We start from the raw sequence: 22,106 nt of genomic DNA on the forward strand, positions 1-22,106 counted from the left end.
CCACAGACACCGAGTGGAAAGGCCTACGGCAATTTCCCAAAGCTTTTGAAGAATCCTGCTGCCAAGTTGCTTGCTTGCTCCCAAGCCTCTAAACATGCCAGAGTTACTTTGTTCATTACACTGTTTCACTGTGAAGCAGCAGGTTGATTCAAACATTCTCCCTCCGACCCAGAAGACCTTCAGTGGTCTGGTGCCTGCAAACCTGCACAAGATGCAAACCTGCATAAGATATTTTCTACCAAAGTTCCAAGTAACTTCAAATTTTTATTATTATTATTATTATTTTTCTTTTTACACTACACTTCTGGAACATTTTGCCAATTTGCAGTCCGCTCACTCATGTTATGACTTTTTTACACCTGGCTGCTGCCCTGGAAGGCTGCAGCACGTGCCGGCCCATTGCTGGTATAATTACATTCTGATTACTGCAGTTATAACAGCTTCAAACACTTTAGTGTGTCTTAAGAAAAAAAAAAGAAAAAAAAAAAAGACAAATCCTTAACGTGGAGTGTAAAGAAAACACTCCCTGCTTTTTAAAAGGAAGTACCACTGCCAGAAGGCACTTGCTGCTCACACTCTTTTAGCACGCGGTGGTTAAGCGGAGTCGCAGCACACCGCCAGCCCTCCTGCCTCTGTCACGCTGCTCAGCAAGAATGCTCTCGCTGCTTAATGGCTTGGGTTTTTTGTAGGATAAAAAAGGAAGCGTGTGTTCACTATCATAAAGTGCATTTCGAGTTAGTTTAACAGACCAGTGGATCAGTTACCACTTGAGAGGTGACACGGTGTAGACAAGATTAGGAGTACTTTATTTAAGTGCCAGCCTTAGATCCTGCAGCTTGATGAGTCTGTTGTCTGCTGTCCCCTCATTTGGAGCAGCGTGTATTTCATGGAACAGAAGTTTATATACCTACATGTGTGTGGGTGGGTGTGTGCATATGTGTGTGTGGCTCACCTGTGGGGACCAATATATGAAAATAATTACTCTCATGTCTAGGTAAAATAATTTGCTCATCATTTCAAAATATGATAGATAGGTTGGGGATTAAGATCCAGAAAACGCAAGGTTGTTGGTGTAAGATGGGCATCGTCAGGAGTAGTCAGCATGGATTCAGCACGGGGAAGTCATCCCAGACGGACCTGATGAGCTTCCAAGATGACGTGACCAGCCCAATGGCTGAGAGGGCAGTGGGCATTGTCTTTGTGACTATGGTAAGGCGTTTGTCCCACGTAAGGTCCTCATGGAGTAGCTTTTGATGTATGGCTGGATGAGCGGACAGTGAGATGGATCGAAAACTGGCTGAGCGGCTGGACACGGAGGGTTGTGGTCAGTGGTGCAAGGCCCGGTGGGAGGCCAGTAACAAGTGGAGTACCCCAGGAGCTGATACTGGGTCTGGTCCTGTTTAACACCTTCCTTAACGATCTGGACAATGGGTAGATTGCACCCTCGATAAATTTGCAGATGACAGAGAACTGAGGCTGTGGCTGACCCACCAGAGGGCCGCGCTGCCATCCAGGTGGGCTCAGCAGGCCGGAGAGGCGGGCTGGCAGGAGCAAAGTGTCTCCAGCAGGCTGAGGAAGCTGATCCTCCTCCTCCGCTCAGCACCGGTGAGGCTGCACCTGGAGCAACGTGTCCAGCTCTGGGCTGCCCAGTACAAGGCAGACCCAAACATACTGGGAAGACTCCAACAGACAGCAAGTTGATCAAGGGATGGGAGGAAAGGCTGAGAGATCTGGGACTGCTTGGCCTGGAGAAGGGGAGGCTCAGGGGGATCTCATCAGCGTCCATAAATACCTGAAGGGAGGGTGCAAAGAGGACGGAGCCAGGCTCTTGCCAGTGGTGCCCAAGGACAAGGCAAGAGGCAGTGAGCACAAACTGGAGCACGGGAAGCTCCCTCTGACCACCAGGCAGCACTTCTGTGCTGTGCGGGTGGCTGAGCACTGGCACAGGCTGCCCAGAGGCTGTGGGGTCTCCTCGCTACGGATCTTCAAAACCTGCCTGGACACGGGCCTGGGCACCTGGCTCTGGAGCAGGGGTGGGACCAGATGAGCTCCTGAGGGCCCTGCCAGCCTCAGCCATTCTGTGATTCCGTGGTCACAAATGCCCCAACCGGGCAAACAGTTAAGGCAGAAACTTGCCTTATTAATCCGCCGATCATGAGATGAAAATCCACGTAGCAGGAAAAAAGGCTATTTTAAAAGTTAAAAATAAAGAGAACGTATTGTAATGACGTTTGTTCTCATTGTTCCCTTCACACGGTTTGTTACATTCTCTCTACATAGGCCCTAGGATTGCAGATTTTCCCATGTTTATTGGTATAAGAAATATCTCAATAATTTTCTCAGACAGGGTCTTCTGGGAAGCTAATTTATTCATTTATTCACAATTGCAATGCTGTGTGTCATGCGAACAGGGGTGCACAGTAACAGTATATCATTACCTTATATCCCCTGTTACCCGATGTTTAATTCCTCCCCTTTCCTCACTGGCTGAGTACTACAGGCCCACAACCTACACTTGTAACTACGCCCTCTATATACAGTTTTATTTGACTAAACTTTAATTTCTTTGTTGTTGTTTTTTGTTTGTTTGTTTTGGAAATGGAAGGGCCCAAGATTTTGTAGCTTCCTGTTCTTGCCGATTCTGCAAGTGTTTGTCTCGTTTTCCTTAGCCATTGTTCTTATCCTGGGACAGTCTCGTTCTCTGGAGATAATCCGGGGAACTATAGGCCTGTTAGCTTGACCTCAGTGCCAGGGAAGCTCATGGAGCAGATTATCTTGAATGTCATCACGCGGCACTTGCAGGGCAAGCACGCAATCAGGCCCAGTCAGCATGGGTTTATGAAAGACAGGTCCTGCTTGACGAACCTGATCTCCTTCTATGACAAAGTGACGCGCTTGGTGGATGAGGGGAAGGCTGTGGATGTGATCTACCTTGACCTCAGTAAGGCTTTTGACACAGTTCCCCACAACATTCTCCTCAAGAAACTGGCTGCTCGGGGCTTGGACTGGCGTACGCTTTGTTGGGTTAGAAACTGGCTGGATGGCCGGGCCCAGAGAGCTGTGGTGAATGGAGTCAAATCCGGTTGGAGGCCGGTTACTAGTGGTGTCCCCCAGGGCTCGGTACTGGGGCTGGTCCTCTTTAATATCTTTATCGATGATCTGGATGAGGGCGTCCAGTGCACCCTCAGTAAGTTTGCAGATGACACCAAGTTAGGTGCGTGTGTCGATCTGCTCGAGGGCAGGAAGGCTCTGCAGGAGGATCTGGATAGGCTGGAGCGATGGGCTGAGGTCAACTGTATGAAGTTCAACAAGGCCAGGTGCCGGGTCCTGCACCTGGGGCACAACAACCCCAAGCAGAGCTACAGGCTGGGAGATGAGTGGCTGGAAAGCTGCCTGGCCGAGAGGGACCTGGGAGTATTGGTGGATAGTTGGCTGAATATGAGCCAGCAGTGTGCCCAGGTGGCCAAGAAGGCCAACAGCATCCTGGCCTGTATAAGAAGCAGTGTGGCCAGCAGGTCGAGGGAAGTGATTGTGCCCCTGTACTCGGCTCTGGTGAGGCCGCACCTTGAGTACTGTGTTCAGTTTTGTGCCCCTCGATACAGGAAGGACATGGACGTGCTCGAGCGAGTCCAGAGAAGGGCGACCAAGCTGGTGAGGGGTCTGGAGAACAAGTCTTAGGAGGAGCGGCTGAGGGAGATGGGGTTGTTCAGCCTGGAGAAGAGGAGGCTCAGGGGCGACCTTATCGCTCTCTACAGTTACCTTAAAGGAGGCTGTAGAGAGGTGGGGGTTGGTCTGTTCTCCTACGTGCCTGGTGACAGGACGAGGGGGAATGGGCGAAAGTTGCAACAGGGGAGTTTTAGGTTGGATGTTAGGAAGTACTTCTTTACCGAAAGGGTTATTAAGCATTGGAACGGGCTGCCCAGGGAGGTGGTGGAGTCACCATCCCTGGAGGTCTTTAAAAGACGTTTAGATGTAGAGCTTAGCGATATGGTTTAGTGGAGTACTTAGTGTTAGGTCGGAGGTTGGACTCGATGATCTTGAGGTCTCTTCCAACCTAGAAATCTGTGATACTGTGATACTGTGAGCTGGGGTTGTTTAGCCTCGAGAAGAGGAGGCTCAGGGGAGACCTCATCGCTCTCTATAGGTACCTTAAAGGAGGCTGTAGAGAGGTGGGGGTTGGTCTGTTCTCCTACGTGCCTGGTGACAGGACGAGGGGGAATGGGCTAAAGTTGCGCCAGGGGAGGTTTAGGTTGGATGTTAGGAAGAACTTCTTCTTTACCGAAAGGGTTGTTAGGCATTGGAATGGACTGCCCAGGGGGGTGATTGAGTCACCATCCCTGGAGGTCTTTAAAAGACGTTTAGATGTAGCCCTTAGTGATACGGTTTAGTGTAGGACTTGTTAGTGTTAGGGCTGAGGTTGGACTAGATGATCTTGGAGGTCTCTTCCAACCTAGACGATTCTGTGATTCTGTGAAAACCCGCCTGGCTGCCACCCAGCACAACGTGATGTCTCCCCATGCTGAGGTCACCCAGCGATGGGCGCTGAGGTCACCCAGCAATGGACTCTGTGACCTCACGGCCCTCGCTGCTCATATTGGGGCGCAGGCAGAGCCCGCCCCAGCCTGGCTCGTGCCTGGATTCCTGCTGAGCGTTTGTGCGAGGCTTGGAGCGCCGAGCAAGGATTTGTTGGAGCTGTGCTGTGGGGCCGTCGGCAGCTGTTCTCAGTGCCCGTCCCCGCAGGCAGTGCCTGTGTTTCCCCGGCCCTGCCTGGCTCAGGCAGCCGGGGCCCTGTGAGGAGCACTTGCAGCAGCGCAGGTGAGCTGTGTGGGGCCACGTGCCCCGGGGCGGCCCGCGGGGGACGTGGGACCACCCAGCCGTGGGGCTGGGGCCGGGGGGTTTCCTGCTGAGGGGCCGGGGCACAGCCAGTGACCTTCTCTCTTCCTCGCAGCGTGCGCGATACCCGCTTCTGCAGTGCCGGTGCAGGGGAGCAGCTCGTCACCATCAGCTCTCCCCAGCGCACCTTAGCGTGAAGACCATGGCCACAGAGGAGGCGTGGACGTGTCCCGTCTGCCGGGAGGGCCGAAAGGATGTGGCCTATGCAACACCGTGCAACCACCGGTTCTGCCTGGGCTGCATCCAGCGCTGGGCAAAGCTGAAGGCCAGCTGCCCACTCTGCAGGACGGGCATGAGGACCATCAAGGTTTCCGTGCGGGGAGACGAAGACTACCTAGAATGCATCGTCTCCCCTCCCGCAGTGCCCGTACCTGAGGGCTTCCAGGCAGGCAGCGCCACCGCCCCCCACAGCCCTGCAGCGCCGGCTCCATCCTCTGTGCCAGCCGAGGAGAGGGATGCGGAGCCCGATCCCCGCGCTGCTGTGGGCGGCCTCCTGCCCGAGGACTGGGCCGTGCTGTTCAGGGAGCGCAGGGACATCCTCGACCCTGTGCTGCCCTGGCTGCGCCGCGAGCTCTCAGCCATCTATGGGACACGCTGGTGGCAGGCGAGAGCTGCAGAGAGCTTCCTCCTGCACTCCCTGTGTGTGATGGGGCTGGACAGGGACGCCATCATTCAGCACACACAGCCCGCCTTGGGGCCCCTCACCGTGCCGCTCATCGACGGGCTCGTCGGCACCATCGTGGGCCTCTGCGGAGAGGAGGCACGGAGGCTACTGGGCCTCGAGAGTGGCCACACTGCTGGGGTACAGGAGGACAGCCCTGCAGGTGCTTCTGGTCCCACTGCCTCCATGCAGGGAACCATCAGCACCAGCCCCGTGCCCTCCAACAGCAACGCAGGCCCTGACATGGAGGAGCTGCCCAGCACATCCAGCGCTTTCCAGCATGGGGGTCCTGGCGAAGTCCCAGATGCAGCCAACCCCGAGGAGCAGGAAGAGCCCCGCGAAGAGCTGGGGCAGGAGGCAGCAGCAGGTCCCTCTGCCCAGGCCTGCAGGCGCAGACCCTCCACTCCTCACCGCTCGACTCGGGGGTCCCGGCGCCCTAGGAAGCGCACCCGGGCAGGCAGTGCCCAAGACTCTGCCCAGCCCTGCAAGAGGCCGCCCCCTCGACACTTCTAGCAGGGCTCTTGTAGTTTATGAAATAAAGAACAATAAAATAGATTGAATATACCACAGAAAAAGTCTCGGTGTGATTCAAACCAGAGCTGGCACAGCCCCGTGCATGCTGCTGCCTTCCCTCCCTTTTCTTGGTGCCGTCCCCGTGCCCTGCTGGCCCCCACTGTCCCTTTGGTCATGGCTGATTAATGTGCTTTGAAATGCCATTGCTTTATCATAGCAGAACCTCAGCTCAAACAATGTTCTAGAACTCTTTTCCAGCAGCAGTTCTAGTAACTCACACTGCAGTACCTTTCCAGCTGCATTTTATTCTTTTGATATAAATCAGCATTTGACCTATTAGACTGGTAGCCCTTGAAAGCGTCCAGAAGCAGTCTGTGTGGCTTAATGTCACTCGGCAATACGGTCAGATAGCACAGGCATCTGAAGGCTGCCCTGAGGAGGAGCAGAGGGCAGGCACAAGCCTCGCCTATCCACAGTCTGGGGCTGCTTTGGCTAAGTTGGTCAAAGCAACACGTGGGCATTTTGATTTCAGTTTAAGAATGGTTAGATTTAGATTTATTCTTCATTGACCTAATCCAAGCCCCAGTTAAGTGTTTCAAACGGAAACAAGAAAGGCCAGAGAGGAATTTGCCCTGTTTCAACAAACCAGCCTGATTCCTCACAAGTTTTCTGGAGAGCCAAGTGCCTCTCCCATTGAGGTGACCTGCGATCTAGAAATATGTTGAAATACAAAACACTAGTCACAAGGTCATATCAGAAATTAACTGAAGAAAACTGTTAAATGAAAAGAGAAAAGTGAAAAGTGTACAGCAGTTCAAAGGTGAGGTGGTATGGCTTGCCTTCTATATTGATTTTGTTTCCTGCTTCGCAACAGGACTTCATGACAGTTATATAAAAAAAATACAGAGAAACCTCTTGCTGTTGTAAAAAAAACCAAACAAACAAAAAAAAAACCTGAACTAAAGAGGTAAAAAAATGCAAAATTCTTTGGGATAACTTCATCTAGAAAGAACACTAATATCGGTCTTAGGTGGAAATGCTACTAAATAGAAAGATTCAAGTGGCAAAATACAAAACCAAAGCAACTGGAATCTAAGTGGAAACACATTCTTGTGGTTGAAATGTCTTTGTCTCTAGTTTGTTTAAATAAACATTCATCCAGAGGCCAGTTCAAATACAGCAGAGACAACAGAAGACAGAAGAAAAAGAAGATGGGGAGATGGGAAACAGCTTAGAAAAACGGGCAGTCCATAATGGCCTATTTCAGAGAAGAGGGTTTAGTAAACACTATCTACATTTTCAAGATGAAACAAGTGTTTATTTTATTTTGGTAACCTTTTTTATCTTCCTTTCTAATGATCCTCTCTTGAGTGTGCTCCCCAGAAAGCATGATTTTACCTGTGGATAGACACCATCATCCTGGAAGATGCTTAATGGTTTCAGCTGTCACTGGAGTTAACTTTAGCTTGTTCGGAGTTAAATACCCTTTGCAAATATGATCAGCCTCTTTGGCTCTGCATGGCTCTCTCTCCTGTCTCAACAAAACCATCCCACCACCTTATGCTCTGCCTGAATTGTGTTTTCTTGGGGAACAGTCTCAAAGATTGCTCTTCTCTGGACTCATCAGAGGCAGCTAAGGAAATCACACGTATTTTGTCCAAAGGAGAAAGAAATATCTAAGATTATTTGGCATGAGAAAGATTGTACAGGGAAGATTGTTTTTAAGAAATCATAGAATGGTTTGGGTTGGAAGAGACCTTATAGACCACCCACTTCCCACCCCACTTCCATGGGCAGGTGTCCTGGTTCCAGTTAGGACAGACTTAATTTTTCCTCATAGTAGCTGGTAGGGTGCTATGTTTTGGATTAGGATGAGAAGAGCGCTGATAACATGCTGATGTTTTAATTGTTGCAGAACAGTGTTTACACCAGGCCAAGGTGTAAAGCTGCTCCTGCAGCCGCTCCAGCTCCAGCTCCTGCAGCCGCTCCAGCCCCTGCAGCAGCTCCAGCTCCTGCAGCTCTTCCCACTCCTGTGTCTGGGTCAGAGAAACGAGCTGTAGCAGTGCAAGTTGACCCCACAGAGGGTATTCCAACCCCTGTGGCAGACCCTGTGTCTGGGTCAGAGAAACGAGCTGTAGCAGTGCAAGTTGCCCCTGTAGACAAGGTGAAAAAATGGTATAGAGGCTCAGGTCGTTTAGAACGCAGACAGTCTTCTGCTAAGTCTGGGCATAGAGAAGACGAGGCTGGGCCATCAAAGGTGCAGGAGACTGAAGATGAGGATGGGGATGTCGAAAAATCAACAGTAACTACCCGGACTCTATACCAGCGTGAGCTACGAGATGTGCGAAAAGATTTTGGTCGCTGTATAGGTGAGCAGCTTGTCACCTGGCTGCTCCGGTGCTGGGACACCGGAGCCAATTATGTGGAATTAGAGGGCAAGGAAGCCAGGCAGCTGGGATCCCTTGCTAGGGACGCATGCATTGACAAAGCAATTGGAGATGGAGCACGATCTCACAGCCTCTGGAGGCGTCTCCTGTCAGCTGTGCAGGAAAGGTATCCCTTCAAGGAAGAACTTGTATGTCTACCAGGCAAATGGACCACCATGGAGAAGGGAATTCAGTACCTGAGGGAATTGGCCGTACGGGAAGTAATTTATAAGGACCTAGACGACGCACAAACATCCACAAATCCAGGTGCAGTCCGGTGTACACCACCCATGTGGCGGAAGTTTGTACGGAGTGCACCATGATCATATGCCAGCTCATTGGCAATACTAACCTGGAAAGAGGAGGAGAATCCCCCAGTGAATGAAGTGACTAAAATACTCCGGCAGTACGAAGGAAATCTCTCCTCTTCCCTACAGGCCTGTGTCTCGGCTGTGGAGAAACTCTCTGAAGAGGTCCACCAACTTAAAGAGAATTTATCTTCCCCTCCACCTGAACGAACCAGTGTCCACCAGCTAAAAGAGAATACTTTGGAGAAACTTTCTGAAAAGATCCACCAACTTGAAGAGAGATTATTTTCCTCCCCACCTGTACAAACCAGTGTCTCAGCTATTAGGGGTAAACGTTCATCTATGCAAGGAAGACAATATGGTGGGCACACACACCGCGCCACCCTGTGCTTTGACCTACGTGACCTTGGAGAGGACATGAGAAAATGGGATGGAAAATCTACTGCGACCCTAGAGGCACGGGTACGTGAATTGCAAAAGAAAACAATTGGGAAAAAGGGGTTCTCTGAAAAGTTTGCTGCTCCAACTTCCAGCAGGCAGTCCTTTAAACACAGAGACGAAGATTCTGACCAGGATTAGAGGGGCCCTGCCTCCAGCCAGGGGGAGGAAAGGGACAATCGAGTTTATTGGACTGTGTGGATTCGATGGCCTGGCACGTCAGACGCACAGAAGTATAAGGCTTTGGTAGACACCGGTGCACAATGTACTCTAATGCCATCAAGCTATAAAGGGCCAGAGCCCATCTGTATTTATGGTGTGACGGGGGGATCCCAGCAGTTAACTGTATTGGAGGCTGAAGTGAGTCTAACCGGTAAGGAGTGGCAAAAGCACCGTATTGTGACTGGCCCAGATGCTCCGTGCATCCTTGGCATAGACTATCTTAGAAGAGGATATTTCAAGGACCCAAAAGGGTTCCGCTGGGCTTTTGGCATAGCTGCCTTGGAGACAGAGGACATTAAACAGTTGTCTACCTTGCCTGGTCTCTCAGAGGACCCTTCTGTTGTGGGGTTGCTGAGGGTTGAAGAACAGCAAGTGTCGATCGCTACCACAACTGTGCACCGGCGGCAATATCGCACCAACCGAGACTCCCTGAGTCCCATCCATAAGCTAATTCGTCAACTGGAGAGCCAAGGAGTGATCAGCAAGACTCATTCACCTTTTAATAGTCCCATATGGCCAGTGCGAAAGTCTAATGGTGAGTGGAGACTAACAGTGGACTATCGTGGCCTGAACGAAGTCACGCCACCACTGAGTGCTGCAGTGCCGGACATGCTAGAACTCCAGTATGAACTGGAATCAAAGGCAGCCAAGTGGTATGCCACAACTGATATCGCTAATGCATTTTTCTCCATCCCTCTAGCAGCACAGTGCAGGCCACAGTTTGCTTTCACTTGGAGGGGAGTCCAATATACTTGGAATCGGCTGCCCCAGGGGTGGAAACACAGCCCTACCATTTGCCATGGACTGATCCAGTCTGCGCTGGAGCAGGGGGAAGCTCCTGAACACCTGCAGTACATCGATGACATCATTGTGTGGGGTGACACTGCAGAAGAAGTTTTCGAGAAAGGGAAGGAAATAGTCCAAATCCTTCTGAAGGCCGGTTTTGCCATGAAACAGAATAAAGTTAAAGGACCTGCACGAGAGATCCCGTTTTTAGGAATAAAATGGCAAGATGGACGCCGTCAAATCCCAATGGATGTGATCAACAAAATAACAGCTATGTCTCCACCAACTAGCAAAAAAGAAACACAAACTTTCCTAGGTGTCGTGGGGTTTTGGAGAATGCATATTCCAAATTACAGTCTGATTGTAAACCCGCTCTACCAAGTAACCCGTAAGAAGAATGCTTTTGAATGGGGCCCTGAGCAACGACAAGCCTTTGAACAAATTAAGCAGGAAATAGTTCATGCAGTAGCCCTCGGGCCAGTCCGAACAGGACCAGATGTAAAGAATGTGCTCTACACCGCAGCCGGGGAGAATGGTCCCACCTGGAGCCTCTGGCAGAAAGAACCTGGGGAAGCTCGAGGTCGACCCCTGGGGTTTTGGAGTCGGGGATACAGAGGATCTGAAGCCCGCTATACTCCAACTGAAAAGGAGATATTGGCAGCATATGAAGGAGTTCGATCTGCTTCGGAAGTGGTCGGTACTGAAGCGCAGCTCCTCCTGGCACCCCGACTGCCGGTACTAGGCTGGATGTTCAAAGGAAGGGTCCCCTCTACACATCATGCAACTGATGCTACATGGAGCAAGTGGGTTGCACTGATTACTCAGCGGGCTCGAATAGGAAACCCCAGTCGCCCAGGAATCTTGGAGGTGATTATGGACTGGCCAGAAGGCAAATACTTTGGGATATCATCAGAGGAGGAGGTGGTCTGTGCTGAAGAAGCCCCACTGTACAACAAGCTACCGGAAAATGAGAAGAAATATGCCTTGTTCACTGATGGGTCCTGTCGTATTGTGGGAAAGCATCGGAGATGGAAAGCTGCTGTATGGAGTCCTACACGGCGAGTTGCAGAAGCTGCTGAGGGAGAAGGTGAATCGAGTCAGTTTGCAGAAGTGAAAGCCATTCAGCTGGCTTTAGATATTGCTGAACGAGAAAAGTGGCCAGTTCTCTATCTCTATACTGATTCATGGATGGTAGCAAATGCCCTGTGGGGGTGGTTACAGCAATGGAAGCAGAACAACTGGCAGCGCAGGGGCAAGCCCATCTGGGCTGCGGCATTGTGGCAAGAAATTGCTGCCCGGGTAGAGAACCTGGTTGTAAAGGTACGCCATGTAGATGCTCATGTGCCCAAGAATCGGGCTACTGAAGAACATCAAAACAACCAGCAGGTGGATCAGGCTGCTAAGATTGAAGTGGCTCACGTGGACCTGGACTGGCAACATAAAGGTGAATTATTTATAGCCCGATGGGCCCATGACACCTCAGGCCATCAAGGTAGAGATGCAACATACAGATGGGCTCGTGATCGAGGGGTGGACCTGACCATGGACACTATAGCACAGGTTATTCATGATTGTGAAACATGTGCTGCAATCAAGCAAGCCAAACGGTCAAAACCTCTTTGGAGGACGATGGCTGAAATATAAATATGGAGAGGCCTGGCAAATTGATTACATCACACTCCCTCAAACCCGCAACGGCAAGCGCCACATACTTACAATGGTGGAAGCAACCACCGGATGGCTGGAAACATATCCTGTGCCCCATGCCACCGCCCGGAACACTATCCTGGGCCTTGAAAAGCAAGTCCTATGGCGACATGGCACCCCAGAGAGAATTGAGTCAGACAACGGGACTCATTTCCGAAACAACCTTATAGACACTTGGGCCAAAGAACATGGTATTGAGTGGGTGTATCACATCCCCTATCATGCACCAGCCTCTGGAAAAGTTGAACGATACAATGGACTGTTGAAGACTACACTGAAAGCAATGGGTGCTGGGACATTCAAAAATTGGGATACACATTTGGCAAAGGCCACCTGGTTAGTCAATACCAGGGGATCTGCCAACCGAGCTGGACCTGCCCAATCAAACCTGTTACGCACTGTAGAAGGGGATAAAGTTCCTGTAGTGCACGTAAGAAACGTGCTGGGTAAAACAGTCTGGGCTACTCCTGCCTCAGGAAAAGGCAAACCCATTCGTGGAATTGCTTTTGCTCAGGGACCTGGATGCACTTGGTGGGTAATGCAAAAGAATGGGGAGGTCCGGTGTGTACCTCAAGGGGATTTAATACTGGGTGAGAATAGCCCATGAGTTGAATTGTAGTATGTTAATTATTATATAATACTGTATGTCATCACTACCATGATTGCTATATATCATAGATGAAAATGGTGATTAATTAGAACGTATTGGAAAGAGTGTAACCTGAGCATGACATAAATGGTATGGAATAAGGGGTGGATATCTGGAGGTATATCCCAACTCAAGGAGCTGGGAGGGGACAGCAGCAGGACAGCTGAGCTGAAGTAGCCAGAAGGATATTCCATAACACAGGGCATCGTGCTGAACTATTGCTATGAAGTGCTTGGCCAGGGTGGAATGAGGGCTGCTCCTTGGGAATGGGATAAGCATCAGGAAGAGGTTCTTCACTGAGAGGGTTGTCGCACACTGGAAGAGGCCCACAGGGAAGTAGTGACTGCACCAAGCCTGTTGGAGTTTAAGAAGCGTTTGGACTGTACATTTAGTCACGTTGTTATTTACACGGACCCATATATACATTACTCCGTTTTACGCAGCCAGAAAAGGATTAAATGGCTCAAATGGGCATAAAAGAAATAGATGGGGTAAATGGGTATTGCCTGATGGACGGGAAATGCTTCCTAAGTCTGCAGCTGTGCGAGTGCTACGGAGGTTTCATGAGAACACCCACTGGGGAGCTCAAGCACTAGTGGATCAATTCGCTACCAAATATATGTGTATTGGAATATACAATGTAGCAAAAGGAGTTGTGCATGATTGTCTTGTCTGTAAGAGAGTGACTGCCCGGCAAATGAGGAAAAGAGTGTTAGGAGGTCGGGAATTAGCGCACCGACCTTTTGCCAGAATTCAATTGGATTTCACAGAACTTCCAAAAGTGGGAAGGTACAAATATTTATTAGTAATTGTAGACCATCTCACGCACTTTGTGGAAGCTTTCCCGACAACGAGAACAACGGCCCGAGCTGTGGTAAAAATACTGTTAGAAAACATTATCCCAAGGTACGGGATTGTAGAAACAATTGATTCTGACCGAGGCCCGCACTTTATATCAAAAGTGTCCCAAGAAACTACGAAAGCCTTGGGGACAAGTTGGGAATATCATACTCCGTGGCACTCTCAAAGCTCTGGAAAGGTAGAACGAATGAATGGGGAAATTAAAAAGCAACTAACAAAGCTTATGATGGAGAAAAAATCCTCCTGGGTGAAATGTTTACCACTTGCACTACTGAATATTCGAACACAGCTTCAAGCCGATGTCGGAATCTCACCTTTTGAAATACTATACGGTATGCCTTATGATCTAGAGATGCCATCTGATCACCCCCAGATACAAGACATTCAATTAACACCTTATTTAATACAGCTGATGAATAGATGGAGGGAATTACAAGCGAAAGGCTTGGTGGCATAGCGTCCCCCGTTAGATATAGCAATCCACAGAATGCAGCCGGGAGATAAGGTTCTAATTAAGACATGGAAAGAAACATCTTTAACACAACGGTGGGAAGGCCCCTATGTTGTTTTACTTACCACAGAGACAGCTATCCGGACGGCTGAGAAGGGGTGGACGCATGCCAGTCGTGTGAAGGGACCAATCCAGACAAGAGAATGGGGAAGCGGTCGCAGGCCCTGATGACTTAAAGCTCACTCTGAAACGGCCTCGATAAGTATAATATATACTGTCACTGTCTATGTATCGTAAAAAGGGGGAGGAGGGGGGCTCTGTGTGATCGGTAACAGGCAAGAGGTTGCAGCTAACCGAGAAACACCCCTGAAGAGCACTACTGCTGCCGAGAAGAACGTGCACCTTGTAGTTCACCGCAACCGAACTGACAAGCGAGGCAGAGAGTGAAACGGTGGGGAACTGCGTGACCAGGTAAAAAAAAAAAAAAGAAAAAAAAGAAAAAAAACCCTCCGAAAATGGGCCCTATCCACTTTTTGCGATACATAGTAGTAGGTGTAAGTGTTTGCACTGTTCCTGGGTCTGCGCACCCTCATCAACCTTTTATTTGGAGCCTAATTAGATGGGAAGATTACCATGTTGTGCAGCGAATAATCACCGCTGGGGGCCCTAGTTGTAAGGTCTTACTGTGTGACCTTGTGACATGGGGCAAAAATGTACCAAACATATGTTCTGGTCAATTGAGCTTCTGTATGTGCCCAAGTTCTAACCCGGGAAGACCGTATTGTAACTATCCACATGAATACTTTTGTGCCTATTGGGGTTGTGAGACTATTGCCACAGACTGGAATCCCGGAGCTGGAGCGGACAAATATTTGAAGGTGGGTACGGGCCACCAGGATGTAACCATAAGGGCGAACTACAGCATTACGCCACCCTCTCCAGGTCAGATTGCAAATTCCTATACATCAATGTAACCCAACCGGGAGATCAAAGGTGGACCCTAGGACAATGCTGGGGAATTAGGTTGCATGAATCCGGAGCTGATAGGGGAGGGATAATATATAGAAGGAAAGAAGAGATTAAGAACCCCCAACGGGTAGGACCAAACCAAGAACTGTCAGGAAATGTTTTAAGAATTCAACCTACACAAGCTTCTGAAATACGAACTCCAAATAGCCCAAAACCACTGAAGGTCATTAATAAATCAGTAGGCCAAAAATATGAAAAAAATGAAGGGATGACAGAGAATAACATGTGGAAAATCGTGGATGCTAGTTATTATTTATTGAATCAAACAATTCCCAACATCCCTAAACCTTGCTGGTTATGCCTTGATATAAGGCCTCCATATGATGACGCCACTGGGGATCTGGGAGAGGCCACCCGTTCACGTAACCCCAACCCTCCACAATGCAATTGGGGGAGGGATGTAGGAATAACATTGACGGAAGTAACTGGGAATGGCAGGTGTGTAGGTACAATCCCTAGTGAGAAGCTCCATCTATGCAGTATTACGGAGAAGGTTACACCAGGAAGTAAAGAAAGGTGGTTAATTCCCGCAAACAACGCTAGATGGGTCTGCTCATCGATAGGTGTTACCCCTTGTTTATCACTTGAACTCTTTAATGTATCTCAAGATTTCTGTATACAGGTGATAATTGTACCAAGAATTCTATACCATTCTGAAGAGTACGTATATACACGGCACACGGTAGCAGAGAACCACTTAACAAAAAGAGAACCAATCACGGCTATAACATTGGCAACGTTGATAATTCTGGGAGGCAGCGGGGTGGGCACTGGAGTTGCCTCTCTGGTCAGACAAAGTCAGGAGTTCACCTCCCTACGTGTGGCTGTAGATGAAGACTTAGCTCGAGTTGAACAGTCAATTACTGCCCTGGACAAATCGGCAAGGTCATTATCGGAAGTTGTTTTGCAAAATCGTAGAGGATTAGATCTGGTGTATTTACAAGACGGTGGATTATGTGCCGCCTTGAAAGAAGAATGCTGTGTATATGCAAACCACACTGGAGTAGTGAGGGATACAATGATGAAGCTCAGAGAAGGATTAGAAAAAAGAAAGCGAGAAAATGAGGCTAAGCAGAATTGATACGACTCTTGGTTTAATTATTCACCCTGGCTTACAACTTTACTGTCGACAATAGCGGGACCTTTGTTGTTATTAATGTTGAGTCTAACTTTTGGACCATGTATTCTGAATCGAGTAATCGCGATTGTAAAAAACCGTTTAGAGGCAGCACATTTGATGCATATCAGTGCCAAATATGAACCCATAACCACGAGTGAGGATGCTGAAACTCTAACGCTCAGCAGACAGGCATACCAGGAATTAAGGAACAAAATAACTAACTAAAAGAAAAAGGAGGGATTGTGGTGTATGAAGCATGTTTGTTCACTATTTCCCATGGCTATATTAAGAAGGAACAAAGGGAGTCGCCAGGTGGCTGTAAGGACCTTGAGGCTCCCTGCCTGTTGCTGTCTCGGACGGAAAGTTGAGAGAACTTTGTGTAAATACTATAACTGCAAAATTGATAACCCACTGTCCTATCTTAAGACAAACCAACATGACCGGTTAAGGAGGGAAAAACACCACATACCAAGCGGAGGAAGACTACGGCCTTCATCCGTGCGACCACCAGAGGGACAGGAGACGACCCCCTAGCAACAGTCGACGCAGCCGCAGTACCAGGAAGGGGGGCTACGTAATTTATAACAACGTGGTCGGAATTTGGAGGTAGACCTGTGTGGTGCCAGGAGTTGGACTCGATGATCCTTATGGGTCCCTTCCAACTCAGGATATTCTGTGATTCAGTGATTCTATGCCACCAGAACTGGGCAGCGTCCAGGCACCGACTGCCAAGTGTAATTGTGGAGGACGCTGGCTTCCTTAAGCATGAGGCTTAGTAGTTGAGTCCATGCAGCCCAGTTTCCCTCCATTCGGACTCTCCTTCGTGCAAATTCACCCAGTGACAGGGAGCGACCTGGAAGCTTCGCAGCATCTGTATGCAGATGCTGTATACAAGGAAAGCATAACCCTAACAAGCAATGGAAACAGCAAACGCTGCGTGCAAAACCGCTCTTCTGCTCTCTTCACGACTTTGAGAGCTATTGTGTCAAGGATCTCTCCCATGGTTTAGGAATGGGTTCTCTTTTTAAAGTCTGCTTTGCGCAGAGACTGCTGCTGTACTTGCCATCGTGTGTGTAAGCAGAGGCTACAACTTTCAACCCTACTCCAGCCAGGGATGGGTTTGCCACTTCACTCTGTGGGTATTTCTTCTTCCTCTGGACAGCCCTAATCTTCCCCCGATGTTGTGCTTAGGTTTTGAGATTTCTGTCCTCAAGAAGAGCTTTCTATTTCTTGCCTTGACCTAGTGTTCAGTGCATTTTTTCCTTTGGCCTAGAGAATAGCATTTTCAAATTAACCTCCAATTCTTCCGGTTCAGCCACAAAGGTTCCTTTGCTTCAGTCTTGGTCCCCATATGCAATGTGGAGGAAAGACGCTTCTCCTTCCGTATAGCCATTCCTAAATTTTTATTTCTCCTTTCCCTTTCCCTTTCCCTTTCCCTTTCCCTTTCCCTTTCCCTTTCCCTTTCCCTTTTGCCTTTTCACTTTCCCCTTTCCCGTTTCCTTTTTAAATGCAGCTTGCTTAAGGATCGAGATGTAAGACTAGGGGCTGCAAGAGAGCATTTGTCAGCAATGTTGCCCTTCTACATTCAACAGAGAAAGCAGTGGATGGGAGCAGATTTGCATCTGTTGTGTACAAAATGCTTCACACAGGGACGTTGCAAAAGGCCAAAGGGATATTGCTTGACACAGGGCATGGTGCTGAATTATTACTAGGAACTGCTAGGCCAGGCTGGTATGAGGGCTGCTACTTGGGGATGGGATGGACATCTGTCAGCAGCTGGTCAGCGGTTGCACTTTGCCTCGCTTACCTTCCCTATTCTTTTATTCCTGTTCTTCTTATGAACACGAATATGATTTTCTCTTTATTATTATTATTATTATTATTATTATTTTATGATTTTTCAACTCCCCCCAATCAATTGGGAGGGAAAAATGGTAAAAATATGGTGAAAAGTATTCTGGGAGTTCTTAATATCACCTGAAGGACAATGCAGTCATTGATCACAGCCAACACAGGTTCACGAGGGGAAAGTGCTGCTTAACGCACTTGATTTCCTTTTCGGAAGTGCTCAACCGTCTAGTTGGCCAAGGGAAGCCAGCTGATGGCACCTGTTTGGATTTCAGCACAGCTTCAATATTGTTTCTCACTGTCTCCTTCTGGACAAATTGAGCAGCACACAGCTAGAGCAATGCATAATGCCATGGGTGAACAAGTGGCTGACGGGTCGCGCTCCAAGGGTTATCGTAAATGGGGTTGCATCGGGCTGGCGGCCAGTCACTAGGGGGCTTCCGCAGGCCTCCATTTTAGGGCCAGTTCTCTTCAATGTTGTCCTAACTGACTTGCACGCAGGACTCGAGGGCGTCTTGAGTCCTTTTAGGCACGATGCTAAATTGGGAGGAGCGTCTGACTCCATGGAGGGGAGGAAGGCCTTGCAGAGAGATCCTGACAAATCAGAGAGCTGGGCAATCCCCAACAAGATGAGGTTTAGCGAGAGCGAGTGAGGGATTGCGCACCTGGCAACGGGCAACCCTGGCTGTCCGGACAGTCTGGGGGGAGGAGAGGCTGGAGCGCAGCCCTGCAGAGAGGGCTCTGGGGCTTTTGGTCGACGGCAAGTTGAACGTGAGTCAGCCGTGGGCCCTGGCAGGCAGGAGGGGCAACGGCATCGTGGGGTGCCTCCAGCACCAGCTTCTGGGCCTGCTCTTGCTGCTGTTCTGCTTGTTCGGCCTCTTTCAGAAGCTTTGCAAAGCTGTGAAGCTCCTCTGTGTGTATTCAACTCAATTTTGGACACGTGCTGCTTGCGTGTGCCTGTCTTCTGTGTAGAAGATGCTGTGAGTTCAGCTCCTTGGCTCTAGGGACAAATAATCCTCTTTATTTATCCTCAGTGAAGTGTAACCGTCATACCCATCTGTTCAGTGAGGTGTAACCCAAACCATATGCAGAAGACATATGGTCTTCTGCAGCTAGCCGGTCGCGGGCAGGGATTGCTGTGCTCTGCTCTGCGCTCTTTCAGCATCAGCTCGAGTCCTGTGTGCACTTTTGGGCACGGCACTATCAGAAGGCCATAAACCTCAAACCATAGAGAGAGAGCATCCAAAGGAGGGCTTCAAAGTGGTGAAGGGTCTGGAGGGCAGGACAGATGAGGAGCGGCTGAGGTGCCTGCGTTTGTTCAGCCTGCAGGAGACTGAGGAGAGGCCTGAGGGCGACCTGCAGCTTCCTCACGAGGGGAGCGGAGGGCCCAGTGCTAAGCTCTGCTCTCTGGGGACGGTGACAAAAGTCGAGGGAATGGCATGGAGCTGTGACAGGGGAGGCTCTGCCTGGAGGTGAGGACAAGATTTTTCACTGACACGGGGCTTGGCCACTGAACCAGGCCTCCCAGTGAAGTGGTCAGGGCAGCAAGCCTGCTGGAGTTCACAAAACGTCTGGGCAATGCTTTCAGACACGTGCTTTAGTTTTTGGGCGTCACCCAGAGCCATGGGCTCTGAGGTCACCCAGCAACAGACTGTGACTTCACGGCCCTCTCTGCTCATATTGGGGCGCAGGCAGAGCCCGCCCCAGCCTGGCTCGTGCCTGGACTCCCGCTGAGCGTTTGTGCGAGGCTTGGAGCGCCGAGCAAGGATTTGTTGGAGCTGTGCTGTGGGGCCGTCGGCAGCTGTTCTCAGTGCCCGTCCCCGCAGGCAGTGCCTGTGTTTCCCCGGCCCTGCCTGGCTCAGGCAGCCGGGGCCCTGTGAGGCGCGCTCGCAGCAGCGCAGGTGAGCTGTGTGGGGCCACGTGCCCTGGGGGGCGTGGGACGGCCCAGCCGTGGGGCTGGGGCTGGGGGGTTTCCTGCTGAGTGGCTGGGGCACAGCCAGTGACCTTCTCTCTTCCTCGCAGCGCGTTCAATACCTGCTTCTGCAGTGTTGGTGCAGGGGAGCAGCTCGTCACCATCAGCTCTCCCCAGCCCAGCCTGAAGACCATGGCCACAGAGGAGGCGTGGACGTGTCCCGTCTGCCGGGAGGGCCGAAAGGACGTGGCCTACGCGACACCATGTAACCACCGGTTCTGCCTGGGCTGCATCCAGCGCTGGGCAAAGCTGAAGGCCAGCTGCCCGCTCTGCAGGACGGGCATGAGGACCATCAAGGTTTCCGTGCGGGGAGACGAAGACTACCTGGAATGCATCGTCTCCCCTCCCGCAGTGCCCGTACCTGTTGGCTTCCAGGCAGGCAGCGCCACCGCCCCCCACAGCCCTGCAGCGCCGGCTCCATCCTCTGTGCCAGCCGAGGAGAGGGATGCGGAGCCCGATCCCCGCGCTGCTGTGGGCGGCCTCCTGCCCGAGGACTGGGCCGTGCTGTTCAGGGAGCGCAGGGACATCCTCGACCCTGTGCTGCCCTGGCTGCGCCGCGAGCTCTCAGCCATCTATGGGACACGCTGGTGGCAGGCGAGAGCTGCAGAGAGCTTCCTCCTGCACTCCCTGTGTGTGATGGGGCTGGACAGGGACGCCATCATTCAGCACACACAGCCCGCCTTGGGGCCCCTCACCGTGCCGCTCATCGACGGGCTCGTCGGCACCATCGTGGGCCTCTGCGGAGAGGACGCACGGAGGCTGCTGGGCCTCGAGAGCAGCCGCCCTGCCAGGGCGCAGGAGGCCAGAACTGCAGCTGCTTCTGGGCACGCTGCTCCAGCGCAGGGAGCCTTCAATACCAGCCCTGCGCCCTCCAGCAGCTCTGCAGACCCTGACATGGACGAGATCCCCGGCACATCCAGCATGCTCCAGCGTGGGGGTCCTGGCGAAGTCCCAGCTGCAGCCAACCCCCAGGAGCAGGAAGAGCCCCGTGAAGAGCTGGGGCAGGAGGCAGCAGCAGGTCCCTCTGCCCGGGCCTGCAGGCGCAGACCCTCCACTCCTCACCGCTCGACTCGGGGGTCCCGGCGCCCCAGGAAGCGCACCCGGGCAGGCAGTGCCCAAGACTCTCCCCAGCCCTGCAAGAGGCTGCCCCCCCGGCGCTTCTAGCAGGGCTCCTGCGGGAGATGAAATAAAGAACAATAAAATAGATTGAATATACCACAGAAAAAGTCTCGGTGTGATTCAAACCAGAGCTGGCACAGCCCCGTGCATGCTGCTGCCTTCCCTCCCTTTTCCTGGTGCCATCCCCGTGCCCTGCTGGCCCCCACTGTCCCTCACACCCACGAAGGAAAGCGCCTCATACTTGCAATGGTAGAAGCAACCTTGGGATGACCGGAAACATATCCTTTGTCCCATGCCACTGCCAGGAACACAATCGTGGGCTTTGAAAAACAAGTCCTACGGCAACATGGCACCTCAGAAAAAGAACTGAGTATCTCAAACAACCTCATCGACACTCGGGCCAAAGAGCATGGTACTGAGGGGGTGTATCATAGCCGTCATCAGCCCCCAGCCTCCCGCTGTCCCTCAGACACGTTACGGGTCGCAGCGGCCGCCTCACAGCGCCGCCAGCGGCCGTTAGGGGCCGTGCGCAGAGGGGGCGCGTGTGTCTTCAAGGCCACCGGCGCTCGGCGCATGCGCGTCTGTGCGCCGCGCCGGGCGGTGAGTAGTACGCATGCGTGAAGGCGCCGCACCGGCCCCCTCCGCACCGCCCTGCTCCCCTCACACCGCTCCGGCTGCCCGTTGCGCCTGTCGGGCCGCGCGTCCGGCTCGGTGCCCGCTCCGCGCACCGCCGAGCGGCTCGCCTCGCACCCCCTCCCCAAACATCCAACGGGGCGACGCGCGGAGCGCTCCGATCGGCGCCTCCTGCCGTCTCCACATCCCTTTCTGCTCAGGCATCGCGTCGCGCAGCCCTTAGTGGGGCGGGGTCCTGGCGGCGGAGGGGTCCTGCGGTGACCTCGGCGGTCGGCAGCCGGCGCGGGGCCTGGCGGGGCGGAGCGGGGCCGGGCCGGGCCGCGCCGGGCCCACGGGAGCCGAGCGGCGCCGGGCGGAGCGGGGCCGACAGGAGCGGGGCGGATTTATGCGCTGCGAGCGGGGCCGGGCCGGGCGGCTGGAGCGGCGGCGGCGGCGGCGGGCGGGAGCAGCATGGTGAGCGGCCGGGGGGG

The 22,106-nt window shown here is 51.7% G+C and overlaps 1 protein-coding gene across 2 annotated transcripts in view; it reads left to right on the forward strand.

The window, feature by feature from the left end:
• Nucleotides 1-21,931: 21,931 nt before the first annotated feature.
• TMEM161B (transmembrane protein 161B) overlaps nucleotides 21,932-22,106 on the forward strand; it is a 39,637-nt gene continuing 39,462 nt past the window's right edge. The window contains exon 1 of one of the 2 annotated variants that reach the window (XM_080573586.1): nucleotides 21,932-22,089. In XM_080573586.1, the coding sequence (XP_080429712.1) occupies nucleotides 22,087-22,089 (3 nt within the window). In that variant the 5' untranslated portion in view covers nucleotides 21,932-22,086. The remainder of the gene's footprint in view (nucleotides 22,090-22,106) is intronic. The other variant, XM_080573585.1, reaches the window with a different exon arrangement.

The sequence above is a fragment of the Anser brachyrhynchus genome (assembly GCF_964034855.1).
Source record: "Anser brachyrhynchus genome assembly, chromosome: Z".
Classification (NCBI taxonomy): Eukaryota; Metazoa; Chordata; class Aves; order Anseriformes; family Anatidae; genus Anser; species Anser brachyrhynchus.